The sequence below is a fragment of the Pseudochaenichthys georgianus genome, unplaced genomic scaffold, assembly GCF_902827115.2.
Source record: "Pseudochaenichthys georgianus unplaced genomic scaffold, fPseGeo1.2 scaffold_1092_arrow_ctg1, whole genome shotgun sequence".
In the NCBI taxonomy this organism is placed as follows: domain Eukaryota; kingdom Metazoa; phylum Chordata; class Actinopteri; order Perciformes; family Channichthyidae; genus Pseudochaenichthys; species Pseudochaenichthys georgianus.
In genome coordinates, this window is record NW_027262050.1 from 12,688 (window position 1) to 37,210 (window position 24,523).

Genomic DNA, 24,523 nt, shown 5'->3' on the forward strand with positions numbered 1-24,523 from the left:
AGCAGCGTGGCACAGTGAAGATGGGACAGATCTGACAGCAGCGGAATGGATCGGTTATATATTTATTTATTTAATTTTGATCAGATATATGATATTGTTTGTTTGTGATGACGGAGTAACATAATGGAGTCTGTGAAGAAACGACTGGCTGAGTTTTCTGTGGAGGCTCACGGTGAGAAACATTATTTTTATTTATCCTTTATTTATCCAGGAATGTCCCATTGAGATACAAGATCTCTTCTTCCAGGGAGTCCTGACCAACAAGTTTCAACATAAAACAAGGGCATTAAACAAAAAAAACATACAATTGAAATATAAATACAGAAGGCCATTTGTGCAGTGGCAAGAAGCATAATCACATCAGCAATAGCATCAGGTAAAACAGTTGCATGGTTCATGAAGGGCTAATCGTAGCATACCTTTAAAAGCATTTACAGCAGGAAGTGCCTCTAGACAAAGTTTTACTTGCAGTGTATTCCATAAAAAGGGAGCATAGTGGGAGAATGCAGCTTTACCAAGCACCAACAGTTAAAAGCATCCCATTTGCTGTTCGTCTGGTATTAAAAAAGCAAGTATAAAAGGACAGAAGTCTGGAGATATATAAGGGCAGCTTACCTAGCAATGACTTAAGGATAAAAATCAACATGTGTGATTGTCTTCTTTGGTACACAGAGGACCGTCCTAAGGACTGATGCAAAGTGCAGTGGTGGGTGCGAGAGCCTGCACCCGTTACAAAACGTATAGCAGCATGGTACGCAGAATCCAGCTTTTTAAGCAGGGAGGAAGAAGCATGCATATAGATCACATCGCCATAGTCTAATACAGACAGAAAGGAACTCTGCACAATTCTCTTCCTGGCTTCAGACGGGAAACATTTCTTTAAACGGAAGAAAAAGCCCAGTTTAGGTCTAAGTTTTCTCAGTAGGTTCCCAATATGAACATCAAAGGCCCAGATATTTGTAGGATGCTACTTTATCAATGCATGTCCCTTCCAGTGTCAGAATCGGAGGGACAGCTGTATTAGCTCGAGAGCGAGATACTGTAGTACTACAACTAGTACTACTGCTAGTATTACAATGAGTACTGCCACCACTCATTGTTACTCCAACTAGTGCAACCTACTTCTTACTATCACTACTACCAGTAACTTACTAGTACTAATAGGTATTAGTTACTACTGTTACTGTGTGTGTGTGTGTGTGTGTGTGTGTGTGTGTGTGTGTGTGTGTGTGTGTGTGTGTGTGTGTGTGGTGTGTGTGTGTGTGTGTGTGTGTGTGTGTGTGTGTGTGTGTGTGTGTGTGTGTGTGTGGTGTGTGTGTGTGTTGTGTGTGTGTGTGTGTGTGTGTGTGTGTGGCATGAGATTGTAACTAATACTTGCTGCCACTTAAAAATATTTGTTATGAACAAACTACTAAATAAATAGTATAACGTGTTTTTTTTGGCACAAATCTGACTTTTTGAAATGTAATAATCAATCAATCAATTAATTAATGATCCAATCTAGAAAATGGAGGAATTACGCTTTTGAGTCTTTAATTTGATCTAAACTTTTTTAATTCCCCATATATAACTATTAACTCTACTTTCTGTTTCAACCTAGTCTAGAGGTCAGGAAAATAATGATTTCACAACCAAGACTGTGTTATTTCAGATACTGGCTGATCAGAAACAAATCTTCATTCTCCTATTGTCGTTCATTATTGATATAATAGATGACTGATGTGTGTTCAGGTTACCATGTAGAAGGCTTCACTGTTTTATTTATACTTCTCTAAAAAATACTTATTTCTAGAAGACATTTTCACTTAATTCAACCATTTTTTTACTAACTTCCTTCTTGCCTTATTCAGATCAGATCGGATGTATTGTCTCCAGGGATAGATATGTTTGTCCATATATATTTTAAAGGGGACCTATCATGCAAAATGCACGTCTTCTCTACATCAACATGTGTCCCCGGTGTGTCGGGGAACTCACGCAGCGTCAGAAAATAAAACCCTCTCTCTTTTCCTCCGTACCCAAATCTCTAAAAACGGGGAACAACGGAGCTGATCCAGATTTGCGTCCGATATGACGTAACATCTGAAATGTGGACCCACGGCCCAATCAGAAACGTTGCTGTCAGAAACAATGCCCGACTGCTTTGGACGTAATATGGTCGGTGTTTACATTAGCATCGCTAGCACTCAGAGCTAACCTGTGCTGGAGAGCATGTGTGTGAAGAAGCAGGAAGTAGAAAGGAACTCACCTTGTGGTGTAACCGGCAAGAGAGAAAGCCTTTGAGCTCCAGACTGTTTCAGAGCCTTGATGATCCATGATATGGAGTTTCATCACGGCAGCATTTAGTTTAGACGGTAGCTGCCGGGTCCCGCATGAGCTCAGACCCCTCCTCTTTAAAGCTTTATTCCCAAATCAGCGCTTTAGAAACAGGAAGTGAAACAGAGGGATATGAGGCATGGCTAGAATAATCTGTTTGGTATTTTGAGCAAAACACTTCACAGACATGTTTTTATATTTCTGAGACCTACTGTATGCTATTGCCTAAAGATAGCATGATAGGTGACCTTTAATGTCCATATATGTACCATTGTATGGGTAAGCGTTAATTCACTAAGTATTTTGACAATTTTGAAGCAGTAGGTTGATTGTAAGTGGAAAGGCCTTTTGTCTGTGTACATTTACTTTGTTTGTTTTTCTGTATTTGTTGTATATTTGTGTTAAGGACATCCTCTGAAGCAAGATATCCCAAGCTGCCAATCCTTCTAATTAAATATCTTTAGTGTGTATATATCTCATTTCAACACAAATAAATTCAAACAACTTAGAGATGTATTCATTTATTGATTTCTCTGTGCAGCACTTTAGTCTGGAGGTTTTAAAGGGATTCACAAAGATAAAGCTGTATTGTATAAAGTGCTGCTGACTCCTCAGTTTTCTGTCTCTCTTCTGAAGTGCTGAGATCAGACTCATTGTTGACTGATTACCTTTCAGACTTGTACCTGAACCAATCAGTGCCGTACCTGGAGGAGCCGCCCGACCCGCTGCACTTCTACCGCGACTGGATTGGTCCAAACAAGCCGTGCATCATCCGCAACGCCTTAAGCCATTGGCCGGCTCTGTCCAGGTGGACGCCAGACTACCTGAGGTGAGGAAGCCCCGCCCACTCTTAGGTCCTTCTTCTTCTGTGGTGTCAGGGTGTGATATATATATATTTTTTTTTTTATTTGCACGTTGTTGGCATATACAGTATGTGTTAGACAAATCTCACTCGTCCCCGGCTTGAGCTTCAGCCTCAGGATCCACGTATCTGTGATCCTCTCCAGAATGGAAGCAGTCATCACATACAGAGCATCAACTAGTTCCTGAGCAGTGTCCTTCACATGCTGATATCCAAGAGAGGGAGTTACACAGTCACAAGATGGAGGAACAGAAAGCAGTCTTCAATGTTTACTTCAGATTAGCTCCACGTCAGAAATGAGCATGCTTGATGTCTCTCTCCATAGAGGCTGAATCCTCATGTTAATCACATAGCTATCATCTGCCTCAAACAGTCCTGATGCTCTTCCAGGTCATCACACATCCTGTCATGTTCACAGCTACAGTTGGGATACCTCATACTCATAAAGCCCCTTTGGATTGTATTGTGTGACCTGTTTGCAGGGAGAAGGTGGGGTCAAAGGTCATCAGCGTAGCGGTGACTCCTAACGGTTACGCTGATGCCGTTAACGGCGACCGCTTCGTGATGCCGGAGGAAAGACGCATGAGCTTTTCTTCTGTTCTGGACATCATCGAGGGGAAGGTGAGACGCTGTGCTGCCCCCTGCTGGACAACTACTATATTTATCTAAAAAACTGTATTTATTGGCTTAGATTCATTTAATAGTAACACTAAAAATGGAGTTTGAAGTCACTGAAGTGTATCTTGTTTAGAAGTTCTTGCTCCTGTATATATTTCAATGTGTGTGTGTTCGTGTTCCAGGTGCAGAAGCAGGGGGTGTTTTATGTCCAGAAGCAGTGCTCTAACCTGCTGGACGAGCTGCCGGAGCTCACAGACGACGTGGAGCCTCACGTGTCCTGGATGAGCAACGCACTCGGTGAGTTCAACCTGATCCCAGACCAGTTACCTGTCTCGCCTGTAGACTGTATCTACAGAGGTGGGAAGTAGTGGAGTACAAATACTTCGTTACTGTACTTAAGGACATGTTTCTGGTATCGGTACTTTACTCCACTACTTATTTTTCTGACGACTTCTTACATGTTGAACTCAAATACCTGTACTTTCTACTTCTTACATGTTGAACCCAAATACCTGTACTTTCTACTTCTTACATGTTGAACCCAAATACCTGTACTTTCTACTTCTTACATGTTGAACCCAAATACCTGTACTTTCTACTTCTTACATGTTGAACCCAAATACCTGTACTTTCTACTTCTTACATGTTGAACCCAAATACCTGTACTTTCTACTTCTTACATGTTGAACCCAAATACCTGTACTTTCTACTTCTTACATGTTGAACCCAAATACCTGTACTTTCTACTTCTCACATGTTGAACCCAAATACCTGTACTTTCTACTTCTTACATGTTGAACTCAAATACCTGTACTTTCTACTTCTTACATGTTGAACACAAATACCTGTACTTTCTACTTCTCTCATTTCCCAAACAGCTGGTTCCTTTAGTCTGAATGTGTGTTGGTGCGTGGTCATTATTCTTTAGAGTCATTGCGTGCCTATTGGTTGGAACACGATCCGTGTATCCATCACTTCCTGGTCTTCTCTAAAGAAGAGGGACCAATGGAAACGTTGTCATGTTGCCGTTGTTCAGCATGGAAACATTCATTAGCTAACAATGACATTATTGTTCTATTAATTTTGTCACGTTCCCTCCTAACTAGGGGAGCCACAATTTCTGGCTTCTCCCCGGACACAGCTTCATCTGAAAGCACAGGCTCAGACAATGAGACGGCAGGGTCACGCCTGTGCGCGTGTAACCTGACCAATGCCTTTAGGCGGAGACATATTTTTCCGCTGCTCCTTCCGCTTCAGAGCTGCGCAGTTGGTGATTACATGTCCAGGTTGATGACAATAGAAACACTCTTCTCACGTTACACACATTTGCTGGCTGAGTAAATGGTGTGGCTGGCACACGGCGGGACCTCTCAGTAGAGACCAGGGAAACACAGTTTTATGCGTCAGCACATCCTCTTCAGCTAACACAGCGGCAGCAGAGAGAGTTTACTCTTTGTTCATTCACATACTCAGCAATGCGATCGGGCAAACGCTTCTTAAACTCCTCCAACATGATCAATTCCCTCAGAGAAGAATCATCCGTAGCTTTACCTGAGGCAATCCACATCCCTTTTACTCTGGCAAACTCCACATGAGTTTGGTGAGGACCCTTCCTAGGATGTCTAAACTTTTGTCTGTAAGCTTCGGGGACTAGCTCGTACACCCTAAGTCTGGCAACCTTCACCAAGGCGTAATCTAGACGGTCCTCCAACGTAAGAGCCGCAACTGCTCCCTGAGCTTTTCCAAATAATTTGCACGTTACCATCAGAGCCCAAACTTCAACGCTGTAGCAATGCGCTCGAAGGCACCAACAAAAAATCTCAACTTCTGACTCACGAAGGACAGGGACCAGCTGAATGTTGCTACCGACATCAAAAGCAGCAGCAGACCCTGACACTAGTGGTGTCCCCGAAGAGGTACCAACTGAACCGGTCTGCAGCTCTAGCCGACGCATCCTGAAAGCTGTGTCTGCATCCAACTTCCTGATCTCCAGCTCCTTCCTCAGGTCCTTTATGGAGGCTGAAACTCTCGCTCCTCCTTCTCCCACTGGAGACGAGCTAACCTCACTTTCAACCTGATCTAATTTAGAACCAGTATGAGAGCACTCACTCCACACAAGGGAGGCCATACTAAACACTCATTTTCAACACTCACTTAAATCGCCTCACTCAACAACAGGCAAAATATCTGAGGCGACACAAACATCGACTCCTTCACTTGACAAGCTTCCCCAGATCCTGCCGACCACAACTTCCCTGCCTTCTGGAGCGCGCCGGGCTCGAGGCGACTTTGAGGCAAACATCAGCGGCCGAAACCCTGAAACGCCTGCCCCCAAACAGGGACTAAATCCCCACCAGGATTACCCCGAGAAAAAAAGGCAAAATAATAAATGAGTGCCTGAAGGAAGGACACTCCCCTGTCCAAACAGAGGAAGCTGTTAAACAGTAAGAGACTTCACAGCCAATGCTACACCTACTGCTCACCACCAAACACAATACCAAACACGAAACAATCAAATACTCACTCCTTTTCTCAAAGATCCCGGATGAGCCCCCATTTTTTACGGTCCCTACTAACTAGGGGAACGAAGGGAAGCAACACAAGAATAACCGGGCAAGAGAAAAAGGAGAGGAAACGGATCTCTGAAGCCACAAAGTGATGTTTTAATGGACACAAGAAAAAGGGCTCACCAGCCAACTTGCAAACTAAAATAAACAATACACGAAAAGGTAAACTGGAGCACATCTGACACAAGAACACAGGCCTCACACAGAGACAGGATGCAGCCAGAGGAGAAGGACGACTGCAGCCTTCCTCAGGTCCTTAATGGAGGCCTTGATTGAGGATTGGGAGCACCTGGGGGAGAGGCTGCACCTGGGGAATCAGAGGGAGAGAGAGAAAGACACACACACGAACACTAGGGCACGTAACAAATATAAAGGGAGGTCAGGTACTCTTTAAAACAGCTGCTAGTCATGGGTACTTTTTACCGAAGTACATTTCAAAGCCCTCTTTACTTTGACTTGAGTAAAGAAGTTTAGTCAGTACTTTTACCATTTTTAAACACGAGTATCTGTACTTCTACTCGAGTAAAGGACGCGTGTACTTTTGCCCTCTCTGTGTATCCATAAAGGTCTAACCTGTAGATGGGTCAGGGTCTGCAGTTAATATTTACATAGTCTTCCTTCTATGGAAATATTTAACCCCGGCGTCCCATGACCAAAATGTCACAAAGAAATACACAGAAATCCCTTAAACTTTGTCAATACTTTTTATTTTTCTGCAGTTCAGCATGTTGGAAAACAGGGAGTCCCACGAGGACTGAAACATATCTATAAACAAATAAATAAATAACTTCAGAAGTCGTCTGTTCAGCTGCTGCAAGTAAGAAAAACATGTATTTATCAGGTAATAAATTCCCACATTCACATTTGTTTTCTTACCTTCTTCAACAAAACTCAATATTTAAATGAAGCGGTTTTAATGGCCAATTACGTTTTTTTAAAGATTGAAATGCCCTTTAGATGCCGCTGTGCATACATCAGACACGCAATCAATTACATCCTTCATCCACGCTCTTTAAATCGCCTGCATGTCCGTCGTGTTGCTCCTGTAGTAAATACAACTTTAACGTAGAATCCCAAAAATTAGTGTTTATAGATAGATAAACTCCAGCTGTGACTCGAGCGTCTCTCAGAGGATGTGGTCTCTCCGTCTGTCGAGCTCTTCACTCAGACTCCTCACGCTCCTCCCCATCTTCTTCGGGTTCCTCACCCTCTGAGGGTAGATGAACTTCTCAAAGCCCGGGTGTTTTCTGCCCGATTTGAAACTGAACAGCTCGTCCTTCTTGAACTCGTCCACAAACCCGGACACGTCGGCTGCCCTCTTGCAGGAGGAGTTTGTGAGGCGGTGCAGACAGGAGGACAGGTTCAGAGGGTTTCCTCCCGTGAAGAAGAGTCGGTCCAGATGTTTGGCCTGATCTCCAGCCAGCCGAGCGCTCTGCTCCACCTGCTGAGACGTGAAGCTGCCTTTACCGAACTCTATCCCACCTGAGAGGAGAGGAGGACGAAACAAATGAAAGACTTATTGTTTAAAGAGTCCTCTCCTGCTGATGGTCAGGTGTATATCAGTATGTAGTGTCTCTACTTTAAAGAGTCCTCTCCTGCTGATGGTCAGGTGTATATCAGTATGTAGTGTCTCTACTTTAAAGAGTCCTCTCCTGCTGATGGTCAGGTGTATATCAGTATGTAGTGTCTCTACTTTAAAGAGTCCTCTCCTGCTGATGTTCAGGTGTATATCAGTTTGTAGTGTCTCTACTTTAAAGAGTCCTCTCCTGCTGATGTTCAGGTGTATATCAGTATGTAGTGTCTCTACTTTAAAGAGTCCTCTCCTGCTGATGTTCAGGTGTATATCAGTATGTAGTGTCTCTACTTTAAAGAGTCCTCTCCTGCTGGTGTTCAGGTGTATATCAGTATGTAGTGTGTCTACTTTAAAGAGTCCTCTCCTGCTGATGTTCAGGTGTATATCAGTATGTAGTGTCCCTACTTTAAAGAGTCCTCTCCTGCTGATGTTCAGGTGTATATCAGTATGTAGTGTCCCTACTTTAAAGAGTCCTCTCCTGCTGATGTTCAGGTGTATATCAGTATGTAGTGTCTCAACTTTAAAGAGTCCTCTCCTGCTGATGTTCAGGTGTATATCAGTATGTAGTGTCTCTACTTTAAAGAGTCCTCTCCTGCTGATGTTCAGGTGTATATCAGTATGTAGTGTCTCTACTTTAAAGAGTCCTCTCCTGCTGATGTTCAGGTGTATATCAGTATGTAGTGTCTCTATATAACACAATACAGGAAAGGAAAAACCCGTAAAATAGGGCCTCTTTAATATATGTAATGACCTTTGAACTCGTTGATCATGAGCTCAGTGAGGAGATCCAGGCTGACGTTCCCTCCCGATGTTCCCTGAAGATTCAGAACTCGGTTCCACTTCATGTCCTGTCTGACGCGCTCTGGGTAGAACCCCTCGATCCCTGAACACAACACGGTAACCATGACAACAACCTTTAGTCACACTGAGAACAGAGACGCTACAGGAGTAGTGCCGTTCACCACCAAAAACGTTTTCAATAATAATAAAGTACATTTTTGGTCTTAATTGTTTTAATTAATAATAATAGTTATAATAAATTACAATTTTGGTTGAATAAAATGTGTTTAAATAAATAGCATTAATAGCGAATATTAATTACAATAGTGATCATAAATTACGAACGAATTACGAGCAAAACAAATATACTGTTGTCACTGACCAATCAGATGCCTCGTACCTGTGATCAGCTGGTGGCTGCTGTTGAAGAGCTGCAGGTGTTTTCGGCTCCACAGCAGAACCATGTCCGTCCTCCAGAAGTCCGTCATGGCGTCTCCGTCTCCCTCCCGGATGGCGTCCCGTCGGGCCAGGTGGTTAAGCCCCTCCCACAACACCGCCTTAGTGTAGTTCAACAGGAAGTCCTCCTCCCCGCCCGCCCCCATGGAGCAGGAGGAGGAGCAGAACCACGGAGCTGCAACAACAAACGTGTCAGAAAGATTCAACATTCAATAATAATAATAAAATACATGACACTAATATAGTAAGGCATCAAGGCTTTTATTGTCATTTGTACATAGCTACAGTGTAGATATGACAATGACAGGCTCCTCCAACAGTATAACACAATAAAACAGATAATAGTGCAAATAAATAATAATAATAATAATCGTGAAGTCAAATGTAAAACCTTTTAAGACCCTTTCCATACATTTTAAGACCTCATCGCCACTTGGAGTTTTAACCGGTTACCTTGGCGACACACTTTACCTCACATTGACTATATACAGTATTGATTGTCCTTCCTCCTTATCTTCCAACCATTTGGACGCAGACTTGCATTTCCCCATAACGATGTTGCTTAGCAACCGGCGTAAACGGACCTTCGCGCGCTATCAAGCAGTGAGCGTGCGATGTCCTGTTCAGATGACGTCACACCCAACGGGATGCCATCAATAAACTACAGAATCTCACTACACACCTACGCCATGACTACATTCAGGCAGACTGTGGAACACAACCTCTCTGGACCATTCATATACTTACTGAAAACAAGCTACAACATGTAATACCTTGGAAAATGCCGTTTAATATTTTTGAATAGCCTTAATTTTTGCTAAATGGATTTATCAACTTTTAATACTTTAAGACCCCGCGGACCCCCTGGAGTATGATCTTTATATATTTCCAGGCCAAATTCCACTTAAATTAAAGGTTGCAACTTAATTACTGCTACATCTTTGAGAATCTTTTATTTTTTTCCGGGCTAGGGTGGTCCTTAAAATTGAAAGTGGGAAAGTCTAAGCTCCAACCCCGGGGGGGGGGGGAAACATTCACCAGGAGAGTTTTCTTGACTAATAGAATGCATTCTGGGGGTTGGAGCTTAGACTTTCCCACTTTCAATTTTAAGGACCACCCTACGTGAGGCTTCAAGGTTGATGAGGGGGGGGGGGGGTAGATGTTGTTGGAATTTGAATACAATTCACCAGGAGAGTTTTCTTGCCTATCATAACAAATTCCGGTGGTTGGAGGTTAAAATAAATGAATTTGAACCACCCTAATACAGGCGTCATGCTCTCGAGATAATTGATATATCTTATATACAAGATCAGTGCCATAGTACTCATACTATATCTTTCTAGAAAAAACTCTGGTAAGTAATATCATACCGTACAAACAAATCTATTAAATACGTGCACAGACAGAATATGATATATATAGATAACGTACAATAGCATTAAACAAATTCAAATTAAATAATAAAATAAAACAAGAAAATTGAACAAATCCATAGCAGGTATAAATATAAAATAACAAAAACAATGATGACATTATTACATTTAGGAAAGGCTTGAGTATAAGTCTCACTGTGCTGGTTGTTGCTCTGCTGGGCGTCCGTCAGACAGGCTCGGTGGTACCACTCGTGCCTCCTGCAGCGATCCATCAGGCCACACTGGACCATCTGCCCCCCCCTCCGCTCCTTACACCGACAGTAAGCGTACGTCCCGTCCGAGCCGCAGTCCGGACCACAGAACCGATCCTGATCCTGATCTGAGAGGGTCCGAGTCTGAACACAGCTTTCGTGAAACCAGATCCTCGGACACAAGTTACTGCAGCAGCGAACCAGACGCTCCCCTGGTTTCTCTAAAACAACAACAACACATCTCAAATTCAAATGTATTGTCAATCTTCCAGTTTGTGTGTATCGAAATACCGTTTCCCACAATCTCGAATATAAAAACAAATGTATATAAAAATCTAATAACATCTGGGGTTAAAGGCAGACGTTTGGAAGACTTTATTTTGAGGAAGCTGGAGGACTTGTTCTGCAAAGCTTCCACAGTGCTTTATTTTGAAGAAGCGGAATGTTTCTGTTGGGTCAAATATTTGTATTTAAAGCTCAATCGTTTTTCAAATAAGGAAAAGGAGAACATAAGGAGGAAAAAGACAGAGCGCTGGACATCAGAGAAATCCACAGAAGAAGACAGACAGGATGTAAACACCAAAGGGAACAGCAGAAGAAGACCTCCTCCTGCTGAGCTCTCACCTTCTCTGCAGTAACAGAAGGGGAGTATGTTCCTCTTCTCTCCATCACTCTGCCCTGCAGCAGCAGCAGCAGCAGCCATGTTGATGTCCTCCTGAGACGGAGGCATCCACACCAGATCCACCAGTCTGAGAGCGAGGTCTCTCAGCCAGTCCATCTGAGCAGAGGCCTGGGGGGGGAAGTCTGAGGGTCTCTGGTCCACAGAGTCCAGACCGCAGGCCGTCACGGCAAACAGAGTCACGTAGGCCGACGTCACAAACTGAAAGAAATGTTTAGCAGAGGGGGAGAAGTACTCAGATGTTGTACTTGAGTAAAAGGAGAAGTACTCAGATCTGGTACTTGAGTAAAAGTAGAATTACTCAGATCTTGTACTTGAGTAAAAGTAGAAGTACTCAGATCTTGTACTTGAGTAAAAGTAGAAGTACTCAGATCTTGTACTTGAGTAAAAGTAGAAGTACTCAGATCTTGTACTTGAGTAAAAGTAGAAGTACTCAGATCTTATACTTGAGTAAAAGTAGAAGTACTCAGATCTTATACTTGAGTAAAAGTAGAAGTAGAAGTTGTTTTAATGAAAAAAAGACTTAATTTGAAAATAATGATAACACATCAAAAAAATTCAAATGTGCCGTCTATTCGTCACATCACAGACGTCTTCTCATTCATCTGCGTCTTCTGCGTCGCTGGGTTGTTCCCCATCCCCCCTCCCCCCTCCTCCTCCCACGTCACGTCTTCCTCGCTGCTATCCGTGGCATTTGATACGCAGCGTTTCTTGAACCCATTTATGATGCTCTCTCGTTAACTTCGCCTCTCTTGTTTATTAACTTGCCTACTTTTGAGCCTCTTTGTTGGAGTTGGTCTCCGTGTCTCTCCATCTCCTGTTGCTGTTACCGTACATTAAGACGGTGTTTCGCTTGGGGGAACACTCGCTTAGCCACGATCTGTTGTTTCTGACCGTGTAATTACATCGAAAAGTCTAGACCCCGAATATAAGACGACCCCTCTTTTTCAGATTTCATACTAGGAAAGAAAAACGTCTTATATTCGGGTTAATGAGTAAAAGGAGGTCTGTAGGATGGACAGATATCACCATCTCACTAAATCTGACTGTAAGAATCTCACCGTGATGAAGTCCCAGATGTTCAGGAAGTAATCTTTGGCCGTGTTGTTAAACGTCTTGAAGTGAAACAGCGAGACGATGTGATGAAGAGTTCCTCGAGCGTTCTCACTCTTCTCACTGAGAAGCATCTTTATCATTTCCTGAAACATAGTTGACAAGCCACAGAGTTAATAAAGCAAACACGCTGGCTTTTATTTTTGAAGAAGTTGAGGACTTTTATTTTGAAGAAGCTGAGGACTTTTATTTTGAAGAAGTTGAGGACTTTTATTTTGAAGAAGTTGAGGACTTTTATTTTGAAGAAGTTGAGGACTTTTATTTTGAAGAAGTTGAGGACTTTTATTTTGAAGAAGCTGGAGGACTTTTATTTTGAAGAAGCTGGAGGACTTTTATTTTGAAGAAGCTGGAGGACTTTTATTTTGAAGAAGCTGAGGACTTTTATTTTGAAGAAGCTGAGGACTTTTATTTTGAAGAAGCTGGAAGACTTTTATTTTGAAGAAGTTGAGGACTTTTATTTTGAAGAAGCTGAGGACTTTTATTTTGAAGAAGCTGGAGAAGTTGAGGCCTTTCCTGTTAAACAGCCAGAGGACTTTTATTTTGAAGGAGCTGGACGACTTTTATTTTGAAGAAGCTGGACGACTTTTATTTTGAAGAAGCTGGAGGACTTTTATTTTGAAGAAGTAAGTTGAGGACTTTCATTTTGAAGAAGCTGGAGGACTTTTATTGTGGAGAAGTTGAGGCCTTTCCTGTTAAACAGCCAGAGGACTTTTATTTTGAAGGAGCTGGGGGACTTTTATTTTGAAGAAGCTGGAGGACTTTTATTGTGAAGAAGTTTAGGCCTTTCCTGTTAAACAGCCACAGGACTTTTATTTTGAAGGAGCTGGGGGACTTTTATTTTGAAGAAGCTGGACGACTTTTATCGTAAAACAGCTGAAATACTTTTACTTTGAAACAGCCAGAGGACTTTTGTTTTGAAACAGCCTGACTTTCTTACAAACTGCTCGATGGCTTTTATTTTGAAGAACCTGAAGAACTTTTATTTTCACCTCTCAGCTTATGTTGTTAAATGCAATGAAGCTTTCCTCACCTCGTGGAACAGGTGTTCCTTCTGAAACTCTGGTGGAGCTTCAACGAGTCCGTCAAACCTCAGCTCAGGGTTCTGCTTTGGAGTTTCGTTGTTCTGGGTTTTGTTGCTCTGCTCCTTCCTCTCGGTGCTGAGGACGTCTCCACAACACAGGACGTGATGCGGAGTCCCAGAAACCTCAGGGATGAAGTCCTTCAGGCCGAACGCCGCGCTGACAGATTCCTCCGTGAGGTTCGGTATCACTGCACCCAGACTCACCTGAGGGGGAAACGAGGACGAATTAGGACAGTAAAAAGGACAATTGAAGTATTAAGTAAGCATTACAGACAGTTTGGACTCACGGTGGTGCTCTGCTCCTTCATCAGGGAGGAGTATTTGTGAGGAATGTGTCTCTCCACTCGTCCCCTCGGTCCTTTCAGGGCCGTCAGGTTGTCGGCGATGATCCGCATCACTAACGTCTTCATACGCCGTCGCAGCGACTCGTACGTCTAGGAGAAAATTGTTACTTGCTTGAGTGGTTTTCTCTTTTTTTTCATTTTTATAGAGGCCGTTTATCCAATGCACCACCATGTTCCCATCGGCCACTTAAACTGCAAGGATCTCTTTCATATCTTTTCAAGGTTTATTGAAAATAAATCACAGCTTTAAGGCAGATTATTCCATTCATTTGCATCTCGTCCAGACTTGATTATCTTAAAACTAAAGCACGACTTGTAATGTTGGGCTATAAAGGGACTTCAGCACGGTCACATGACTTCACGTCACCACCGCTAAGCTAAAGGCGGCTAATGTTGGGCTATAAAGGAACTACAGCACGGTCACATGACTTCACGTCACCACCGCGAAGCTAAAGGTGGCTAACGTTGGGCTATAATGGAACTTCAGCACGGTCACATGACTTCACGTCACCACCGCGAAGCTAAAGGCGGCTAACGTTGGGCTATAATGGAACTACAGCACGGTCACATGACTTCACGTCACCACCGCTAAGCTAAAGGAGGCTAATGTTGGGCTATAAAGGAACTACAGCACGGTCACATGACTTCACATCACCACCGCTAAGCTAAAGGAGGCTAATGTTGGGCTATAAAGGAACTACAGCACGGTCACATGACTTCACGTCACCACCGCTAAGCTAAAGGCGGCTAATGTTGGGCTATAAAGGAACTTCAGCACGGTCACATGACTTCACATCACCACCGCTAAGCTAAAGGCGGCTAATGTTGGGCTATAAAGGAACTACAGCACGGTCACATGACTTCACGTCACTACAGCTAAGCTAAAGGCGGCTAATGTTGGGCTATAAAGGAACTACAGCACGGTCACATGACTTCACGTCACCACCGCTAAGCTAAAGGCGGCTATCGTTGGGCTATAAAGGAACTACAGCACGGTCACATGACTTCACGTCACCACCGCTAAGCTAAAGGCGGCTATCGTTGGGCTATAAAGGAACTACAGCACGGTCACATGACTTCACGTCACCACCGCTAAGCTAAAGGCGGCTATCGTTGGGCTATAAAGGAACTACAGCACGGTCACATGACTTCACGTCACCACCGCTAAGCTAAAGGCGGCTAATGTTGGGCTATAAAGGAACTTCAGCACGGTCACATGACTTCACATCACCACCGCTAAGCTAAAGGCGGCTAATGTTGGGCTATAAAGGAACTACAGCACGGTCACATGACTTCACGTCACCACCGCTAAGCTAAAGGCGGCTAATGTTGGGCTATAAAGGAACTTCAGCACGGTCACATGACTTCACATCACCACCGCTAAGCTAAAGGCGGCTAATGTTGGGCTATAAAGGAACTACAGCACGGTCACATGACTTCACTACAGCTAAGCTAAAGGCGGCTAATGTTGGGCTATAAAGGAACTACAGCACGGTCACATGACTTCACGTCACCACCGCTAAGCTAAAGGCGGCTATCGTTGGGCTATAAAGGAACTACAGCACGGTCACATGACTTCACGTCACCACCGCTAAGCTAAAGGCGGCTATCGTTGGGCTATAAAGGAACTACAGCACGGTCACATGACTTCAGGTCACCACTGCTAAGCTAAAGGCGGCTAACGTTGGGCTATAATGGAACTACAGCACGGTCACATGACTTCTCGTCACGACCGCTAAGCTAAAGGCGGCTAACGTTGGGCTATAAAGGAACTACAGCACGGTCACATGACTTCACGTCACCACAGCTAAGCTAAAGGAGACTAATGTCGGGCTATAAAGGAACTACAGCACGGTCACATGACTTCTCGTCACGACCGCTAAGCTAAAGGCGGCTAACGTTGGGCTATAAAGGAACTACAGCACGGTCACATGACTTCTCGTCACGACCGCTAAGCTAAAGGCGGCTAACGTTGGGCTATAATGGAACTACAGCACGGTCACATGACTTCACGTCACCACCGCTAAGCTAAAGGAGGCTAACGTTCCGCACGATGATATTTAAAGGTTTCATTCAGACACTTGTTTCTAAGTGGCTCTTGTCCTATTTAGTTGTTGAATGTGTTTGTACCTCTTTGGTTGGGAGGATGCTGTAAGGAGAAACCTCCACGGCTTTTATCGGAGGTCCGTGCAGGTTACGAAAATTAACCCGAGCTTGATGAGCGAAGCGAAACGCCCACGTTATAAAACTGTATCCTCGCTCTGTAGAATCAGACCTGGACACTGACGGCACCTGAAGAAACAGAGATTAGATCTTAATTGTTCTTTAAAAAGATGAAAAACAATTATTACCCGTTATTAAGACGTGTTACCCGGACTTTTCCCCAGCTGAAGGTGTAAGCTGCCGCCTTTTTGGAGTCTTCACTGCAGTACTGAGTCGCTCTGGTCGTCTAAAAATAGAATATATTAATTACAATTTTAGGTATATTGCTCCCATTCACAAACAACTGTGGCATTTTCGAAATAAACTACCATTCCAGGTTAAAGTTAGTAATATTATTATAGAATTATATAACAGTTTCTTGACGCAGACATTTTGGTCTCATAGGATGTCAAAGAAACGTTTATGGAGTCAGACACTAGGGTTAAATTAAATTGGGAACACACCATATCAAATAAGACAAATGATTATAACAACAATTCTACATAAAAAACAAAAAGACAAAATAGTAATAATATTTATATCGACAAAACTGAACTCAAATGAACTCGTATCAAACTCAAACCACGTTACCAACACGTGAATCCCGACTGAAAATCCCCCCCGCCCCGCCGCTCTCCTCACCTGGATTTCGTCTCTCCACCGCTTCACCGTTCGCTCGTGCTCCTCGGCGAGTTTCCGGACGTGGATCCTGGCGGTGGTTTTGGACATCGAGAGGCCGAGGCTGTTGGTGACGGAGAAGATTGTGACGGGGCAGCGGTGACGCAGCATCTCCACGCTGAAGGCCGTCTGCAGGAAGCAGGACCTGAGGGAGCTGGTGTAGAGAGACACTGACAGGACGAGGCAGATCCTGCGCTCCAACATCTGCTTCACCTCCTCCTCCGTCATCCGCCTGCAAGAAGAGCAATCATCATACACTGTCAATCAATCAATGTTTATTTATATAGCCCAATATCACATTTGTCCTAGTGGACTTCACAGTTTGTATAGAATATCAATACAACAATACGACTACATGTCCCACAATGCATCTCATTTTCTGATATGCGCACTGCAGAGATTTGCACTTATTTGCCCTAGACTTCTGTTTTCAGACGTAGTTAATTATGAGGTCATTACCCTATCCGATAATAATCCAATGCAGAGGCAATCACGTAATCAAATATATTATTTTATATATACAACCATAATGCTAATCTGGCCAGCGATGAAATTGAGTTTGACACCCCTGTAAGTAAAGTATGTCCATAATATCCTTAAAAAGTTAGTTTAGACCCACCGTGGTTTGTTCCCAGGACTGTAGTTGACGGTCAGTTTCTGGATCTTTTTGGCGGGGGGGAACATGGACCGGAGGCAGGCTACAGTCAGGGGAGCCTTATCCTCGGCCCAGGAAGTAGTCTGATCCCAGCTGAAGGCAGACAGGTTCTCAGGGCTGAAGGGCTTCCTGAACGGCCCCTCCAGGTCGTTCACCATCTGTTTACGCTTAAATAAAATACATTTAAAATAGACTAAAAAATGTTCAAACCTATAAAACAGGTGTCTCCTCTGTGTCCGGTGTAGTACTGCTATTCTGCATTGATTTGGGTCATTGGGTCTCATGAAATGGAACTTGAAATTATAGTTTTTTAAAGAAACCGCTGAATTTTCACAAAACTAATCATATTAAAAGAGAAAAAAAGATAAAACCATAAAATAAAAGTCTTCACAAGTCACATTTCTAGTACTTTTTTTTGATAAATCAGATTCATTTGAGTTTTTTTTCAGAATTCTGAGATTTAAGTCAGAATTAAAAAAATAAATTGGCCTCTTTTTCACTGCCCTTTTGGTCTTATTCCCACCCAAAATCGAATTTGGCTGTAATCCTCTTCTGTCGAACGGTGATTTCTTGATGGTGAAACCCTGTTGTTTAAAGCAATGTAAGAACCTCATGTTCACAGTCCCTGTAACTTTAACCTGTTTTAATAAATACATTATATAATCTGGCCTCACCTCGTTAGAGATGATTTTCCCGCACACTTTGATGAGAGCCTCTCTGAAGCCGGTTTCCTGCAGCAGGCGGTTCAGAGCAGAGCTGAAGTTCCTCTTCCTCAGGAACCCACTCACCTGAGCACAGGTGGAACACGATTTAGATCCTTCACTTGAGTAAAAGTACTCATACCAAACATACTCAATATCAAGTGAAAGTACTGCATCGAGAATGGTACTTAAGTAGAAGTATTTCATTACACCTAGGAAAATGTACTTTAGATATAAGGAGTAAAAGTACTAATTGCAGGGGAAAACTAAAAAGAATATTTCAATATTTGTAAAGAAATCTTCTCATTTAAGAAGCTGTAGAATATATGTTAACAAAACAAATTACTTTTCTGCTAACCCACTCATTATTTTTAGTTACTTAGATATAATGTTGGTTTCTATCTTTACCCATGTCCATAATATATCTAATAATCATATTTTTTAAGTTCTTCCTAATTATTGTTTGTCAAACTAGAAATGTATAAAAGTAAAAACATCTGTTATAACACAATACAGTAGAGTATAAAGTACAACATTGGCTCCCAAAAAATAGTAAAGTAGAAGTATTCGTGTTATAAAATAAACTACTCAACTACAGTAGGCTACAGTAATTTCATACATATTAAATGACAGAATGTTGCTCTTTTTAATTTACTGACTGTACTGTATGTAGGCTACTGCTGCTGGATATTAGCACCTATAAATTACATGTAATCTTAATTATTAATTATTTTTAATCAGTGTACCTGGGACACCGGCCCTCGGCGGAGGCGTCTGGCCGGCGGAGGTCTGCGGGATCCGGGCTCCTGGTCCTGGGTCGCATAGTCGTGCTCGTTCATCTGAGTTTTGAGTCTTTTCTTGAGCTTCTTCAGAGGCGGCGGTTCCCCCGGAATAGAGGAGGCAGGCCGGGTAGAAGGAGCCGCACAAGCGGGGGGGCTTGGGTCCACAAAAACACGCCTTTTACCGTTTTTCTTAGTTTTCTGGTACACCTGACGGACACAAGAGAAACATAGAAACGCCTCACGGGGGTTTAAACCCGGGAAGAGTTTCTCTGCGCTCTTTATATCGATTAATGTCAATAAAGACTTCCTTTTATACCCTTTGGCTTGTCTCTCTATGGGACTTTCGCAGTGACTGCACCGGAGCTCCATGCTAGCTATCGTTACTTTACACGGTACTTTAACGTTTAACGACCACTATCTTTGTCTAAGAGCAACATTAGACAACACAAACCCGCCGGATTGAAATGGAAACTTATAAGTGACAGTTCAGGCGGATTGTGGTGGAAGTATAGTTGTTGTAAAGTTATCAAACTAAACTTATTCAGGTGAAGTAAAGTTTGTGTAGAATCGAAGATGGCGCCGGCTCTACGCAGTGAGCTCAGTGCTGCCGCCGGCGGCCTGGAGGAGAACTACAACAATAGAGATTTTCTTTCTTTTTAAATCATACTTTTTATACGTTTTAAATTATTACATTTGTTCTGTGTTCAAGTATTTGTGTACGTTTTGAAAAACTATTTTTGCTTAGTTTGTCTCTCTATTATACCATGTTTTTTACGCAGATGGTGGCCTGCGTTGTTAAAACTGAGCTCATGTAATCCAACTACTATTTTAATGTTTAATGTGACTCCAGTCATACCTGTAGTTTTATACAGATGATAATGTTTCAAAGTAATACAGAGATGTTGGTGCATCACTGTTTATCATCATCACAAATTATTCCTTCAACTTCTCATGATACATATTTTATCTTTTAGGAAAGTTACCAGATGCAGTGAATTTCTGGCTTGGAGAAGCGAGCGCCGTAACGTCCAGTAAGACCTGAACACAACACCCCACTTTAGGTATAGCGTAACATATATATAAATATGAAGAAAAAAAAAATATAAATGTCTGTATTTTGTATTCTCTTTTCAGTGCACAAAGATCACTATGAGAATCTGTACTGTGTGATTTCTGGAGAGAAAAACTTCATCTTGCTGCCGCCCACAGACCGACCCTTCATCCCCTATGGTAACCATAGTAACCCCCTCCAAGTATAGTAACCACTGTGTACAACCTACAGTAACCATAGTAACTGTGGTCTCTATCAGGGATGTACCAGCCGGCTGTTTACCATCAGCGAGACGACGGGGAGTTTGAGGTCGTCGACCAAAGCGACTCTGAGAAGGTGCGTTCAGGTGTCTGTAAATATCACGACTTTCTGTACTTCTTGCCCTATTTTTTTATTTTTATTTTTGAATTCTATTATATATGTGTGAGAGAAGACAAACACACCGGGTTGAAGTGGAAACATATAATATATATATTTTAAATCTTTAGGAGATTTTTTAATTTAGAATATGTCAAAAATAACTATAACTGTCATATATTTTGAAAGGACTAAAAAAGCGTTTTTCAACAGTAAAGATTTGTATATATATTATTTAATTGGGACCGACAGTTCAGGCGGGTTTTGGTGGAAGTATAGTTGTTGTAAAGTCAGTAAGCTTAACTTACTCTCAGGTCCCGTGGATCCCTCTGGACCCTCTGGACCCGGACTTGGACCGGTTCCCTCAGTACTGCCACGCTCAGCCGGTCCGCTGCAGCGTGAAGGCGGGAGAGATGCTGTTCCTGCCGTCCCTCTGGTTCCACCATGTTCAACAGTCCCACGGCTGCATCGCAGGTACGCACTGACCCTGAACGCACCACAGGTCTCTATAGCAGACCTGCATTCTTTCTATTAAGGTTCAAGGTTAGTTTATTTGTATCGTCAGCTATTATGCAAAGTCCACTTCTCCATGTCTCTTCTACATCAACATGTGTCCCCTCTTCTTCATGTCTCTTCCACATCAACATGTGTCCCCTCTTCTTCATGTCTCTTCCACATCAACATGTGTCCCCTCTTCTTCATGTCTCTTCTACATCAACATGTGTCCCCTCTTCTTCATGTCTCTTCTACATCAACATGTGTCCCCTCTTCTTCATGTCTCTTCTACATCAACATGTGTCCCCTCTTCTTCATGTCTCTTCTACATCAACATGTGTCCCCTCTTCTTCATGTCTCTTCTAGATCAACATGTGTCCCCTCTTCTTCATGTCTCTTCTAGATCAACATGTGTCCCCTCTTCTTCATGTTTCTTCTACATCAACATGTGTCCCCTCTTCTTCATGTCTCTTCTACATCAACATGTGTCCCCTCTTCTTCATGTCTCTTCTAGATCAACATGTGTCCCCTCTTCTTCATGTTTCTTCTACATCAACATGTGTCCCCTCTTCTTCATGTCTCTTCTACATCAACATGTGTCCCCTCTTCTTCATGTCTCTTCTACATCAACATGTGTCCCCTCTTCTTCATGTTTCTTCTACATCAACATGTGTCCCCTCTTCTCCATGTCTCTTCTACATCAACATGTGTCCCCTCTTCTCCATGTCTCTTCTACATCAACATGTGTCCCCTCTTCCTCATGTCTCTTCTACATCAACATGTGTCCCCTCTTCTCCATGTCTCTTCTACATCAACATGTGTCCCCTCTTCTTCATGTCTCTTCTACATCAACATGTGTCCCCTCTTCTCCATGTCTCTTCTACATCAACATGTGTCCCCTCTTCTCATGTCCCTCTTCTACGTCAACATGTGTCCCCTCTTCTCCATGTCTCTTCTACGTCAACATGTGTCCCCTCTTCTTCATGTCTCTTCTACGTCAACATGTGTCCCCTCTTCTTCATGTCTCTTCTACGTCACATGTGTCCCCTCTTCTTCATGTCTCTTCTTCTGTCTACGTCAACATGTGTCCCCTCTTCTTCATGTCTCTTCTACATCAACATGTGTCCCCTCTCTTCTCTACATCAACATGTGTCCCCTCTTCTATGTCTCTTCCACATCAACATGTGTCCCCTCTTCTTCATGTCTCTTCTACATCAACATGTGTCCCCTCTTCTTCATGTCTCTTCTACATCAAAATGTGTCCCCTCTTCTTCATGTGTCTTCTACATCAACATGTGTCCCCCCTCTTCTTCATGTCTCTTCTACATCAACATGTGTCCCCCTCTTCTCATGTCTCTTCTACATCAACATGTGTCCCCTCTTCTCCATGTCTCTTCTACATCAACATGTGTCCCCTCTTCTCCATGTCTCTTCTACATCAACATGTGTCCCCTCTTCTTCATGTCTCTTCTACATCAACATGTGTCCCCTCTTCTTCATGTCTCTTCTACATCAACATGTGTCCCCTCTTCTTCATGTCTCTTCTACATCAACATGTGTCCCCTCTTCTTCATGTCTCTTCTACATCAACATGTGTCCCCTCTTCTCCATGTCTCTTCTACATCAACATGTGTCCCCTCTTCTTCATGTCTCTTCTTCATGTCCCCTCTTCTTCACGTCTCTTCTACATCAACATGTGTCCCCTCTTCTCCATGTCTCTTCTACATCAACATGTGTCCCCTCTTCTCCATGTCTCTTCTACATCAACATGTGTCCCCTCTTCTTCATGTCTCTTCTACATCAACATGTGTCCCCTCTTCTTCATGTCTCTTCTACATCAACATGTGTCCCCTCTTCTCCATGTCTCTTCTACATCAACATGTGTCCCCTCTTCTCCATGTCTCTTCTACATCAACATGTGTCCCCTCTTCTTCATGTCTCTTCTACATCAACATGTGTCCCCTCTTCTCCATGTCTCTTCTACATCAACATGTGTCCCCTCTTCTCCATGTCTCTTCTACATCAACATGTGTCCCCTCTTCTCCATGTCTCTTCTACATCAACATGTGTCCCCTCTTCTTCATGTCTCTTCTACATCAACATGTGTCCCCTCTTCTTCATGTCTCTTCTACATCAACATGTGTCCCCTCTTCTTCTTGTCTCTTCTACATCAACATGTGTCCCCTCTTCTTCATGTCTCTTCTAGATCAACATGTGTCCCCTCTTCTTCATGTCTCTTCTACATCAACATGTGTCCCCTCTGTGGAAAGAGACTCTGAAAGTTTCAGGAACAAAGATTTTCTCTCTTTTTGATCCATTTCTATAAAAACCTGTCTGAAAATGAGCTGATCAGATTTTGGCCACTTGATGTCATAACGATGTGTTGTCTTGTGTAACCATTAGCCAATCAGCAACCAAGGTAACCCCCCCCCCCCCCCCCCCCTTATCACCTGAATCTCCTCTAGAGCTCCATTGAGTTCTTTGTAACCAAATGTCTCTCAGAGGGGAGGGGCTCCTTATTTTCATCTAAAGTCACAGACAGAGAATCAGCACTTTGGAAACAGGGCTGAAACAGAGGGGATTCTGGGTAATGCTGCAATGATCTGCTTGGTGTTTCAGCCAATCAGAGACAGGCTCTGTATATATCTGAGACCTGTGACATATAGTGATGAAAAACAGTATAATAGGAGTATAAAGTATTATCGTATCATAAGTCAATTCAAAGTGCTTCACATAGGCATTTAACACAATCATTTTCAAAAAAGACAATTCATCAAACCGATAAAATAATGTATAATTAGTCAACAGGAGGCGATTAAACTTTATTTATACGGCCTATCATACATTTTTCTTCAGTGTGTACAGCATACGACTCCCTCCGTTCTTCGACCCTCGCAGTAACAAGGAAAAACTCACAAAGAAAACCCAACAATTAACGGTGAAAACATTATTAATCAGGTATATTGTTTGTTTCCTCTGCTGCAGTGAACTTCTGGTACGACATGGAGTACGACATCAAGTACAATTACTTCCAGCTGCTGGAGACGCTGTCGGGGGCAACGTGACGTCCCTGCAGCTGCACGATGAAGCACTGAAATAATGACCTGAAGCAACTGTAAAATAATGTTCCGTTTAAAACTATGCAGAGGTCTTTGAGATTTAAAAATGTGGATGATATTAAAACTCAAAACATCAACTTCTTTGTTATTGTGGTATGTTCAAAAAAGAATTGACTAAATGTCCATCAATCCAGAAACCATAAAAAAAGACTGCATATCTTTTTGGAAATTCTTCATGTTTTAATTTTTAACGTTTCAAAAAGTACTTTTTATCTGTATAAATATTTATATTTATTTATAATTTATTGGTTTAAAGCCACATTTTTTAAACTCCACCATTGTTCAAACTTAGCAACATAAAAATGACATACTGTGCGTTTAATGGAAAAGGTTTGACATAATGTAAACAAATGTAAAAAAATATGGTCACAAGTCTAACTCTGAATCCATGGAAGCATTATACTTCATGTTGGGTTTCCCCCAAATGCATCTTGGGAACTGTAGTTCTAAACTTAGAGCATGATCATCCA

The 24,523-nt window shown here is 42.6% G+C and overlaps 2 protein-coding genes across 3 annotated transcripts; one reads left to right on the top strand and one right to left on the bottom strand.

Annotated features, from left to right (window-relative positions):
• On the top strand, positions 1-24,130 carry jmjd7 (jumonji domain containing 7). Its single transcript, XM_034076880.1, has 9 exons — positions 1-172; positions 2,992-3,145; positions 3,661-3,799; positions 3,979-4,093; positions 20,006-20,062; positions 20,166-20,261; positions 20,342-20,418; positions 20,754-20,913; positions 23,920-24,130. Exons 1-9 carry the CDS (start codon positions 124-126, stop codon positions 23,997-23,999), a joined length of 927 nt encoding a protein of 308 aa, XP_033932771.1. The 5' UTR covers positions 1-123; the 3' UTR covers positions 24,000-24,130.
• Positions 7,060-19,415, bottom strand: LOC117440645 (uncharacterized). 2 transcript variants are annotated; one of them, XM_034076879.1, is made up of 14 exons: positions 18,996-19,415; positions 18,223-18,336; positions 17,513-17,715; positions 16,858-17,125; positions 16,385-16,462; positions 16,144-16,305; positions 13,957-14,103; positions 13,619-13,873; positions 12,537-12,674; positions 11,421-11,676; positions 10,742-11,017; positions 9,117-9,347; positions 8,688-8,819; positions 7,060-7,845 (listed from the first exon to the last, which is right to left on the bottom strand). In XM_034076879.1, exons 1-14 carry the CDS (start codon positions 19,398-19,400, stop codon positions 7,490-7,492), a joined length of 3,021 nt encoding a protein of 1,006 aa, XP_033932770.1. In that variant the 5' UTR covers positions 19,401-19,415; the 3' UTR covers positions 7,060-7,489. The 2 variants fall into 2 exon arrangements, with proteins under 2 accessions (XP_033932770.1, XP_033932769.1); XM_034076878.1 differs by having other exon boundaries at positions 10,712-11,017.
• Positions 24,131-24,523: the final 393 nt, after the last annotated feature.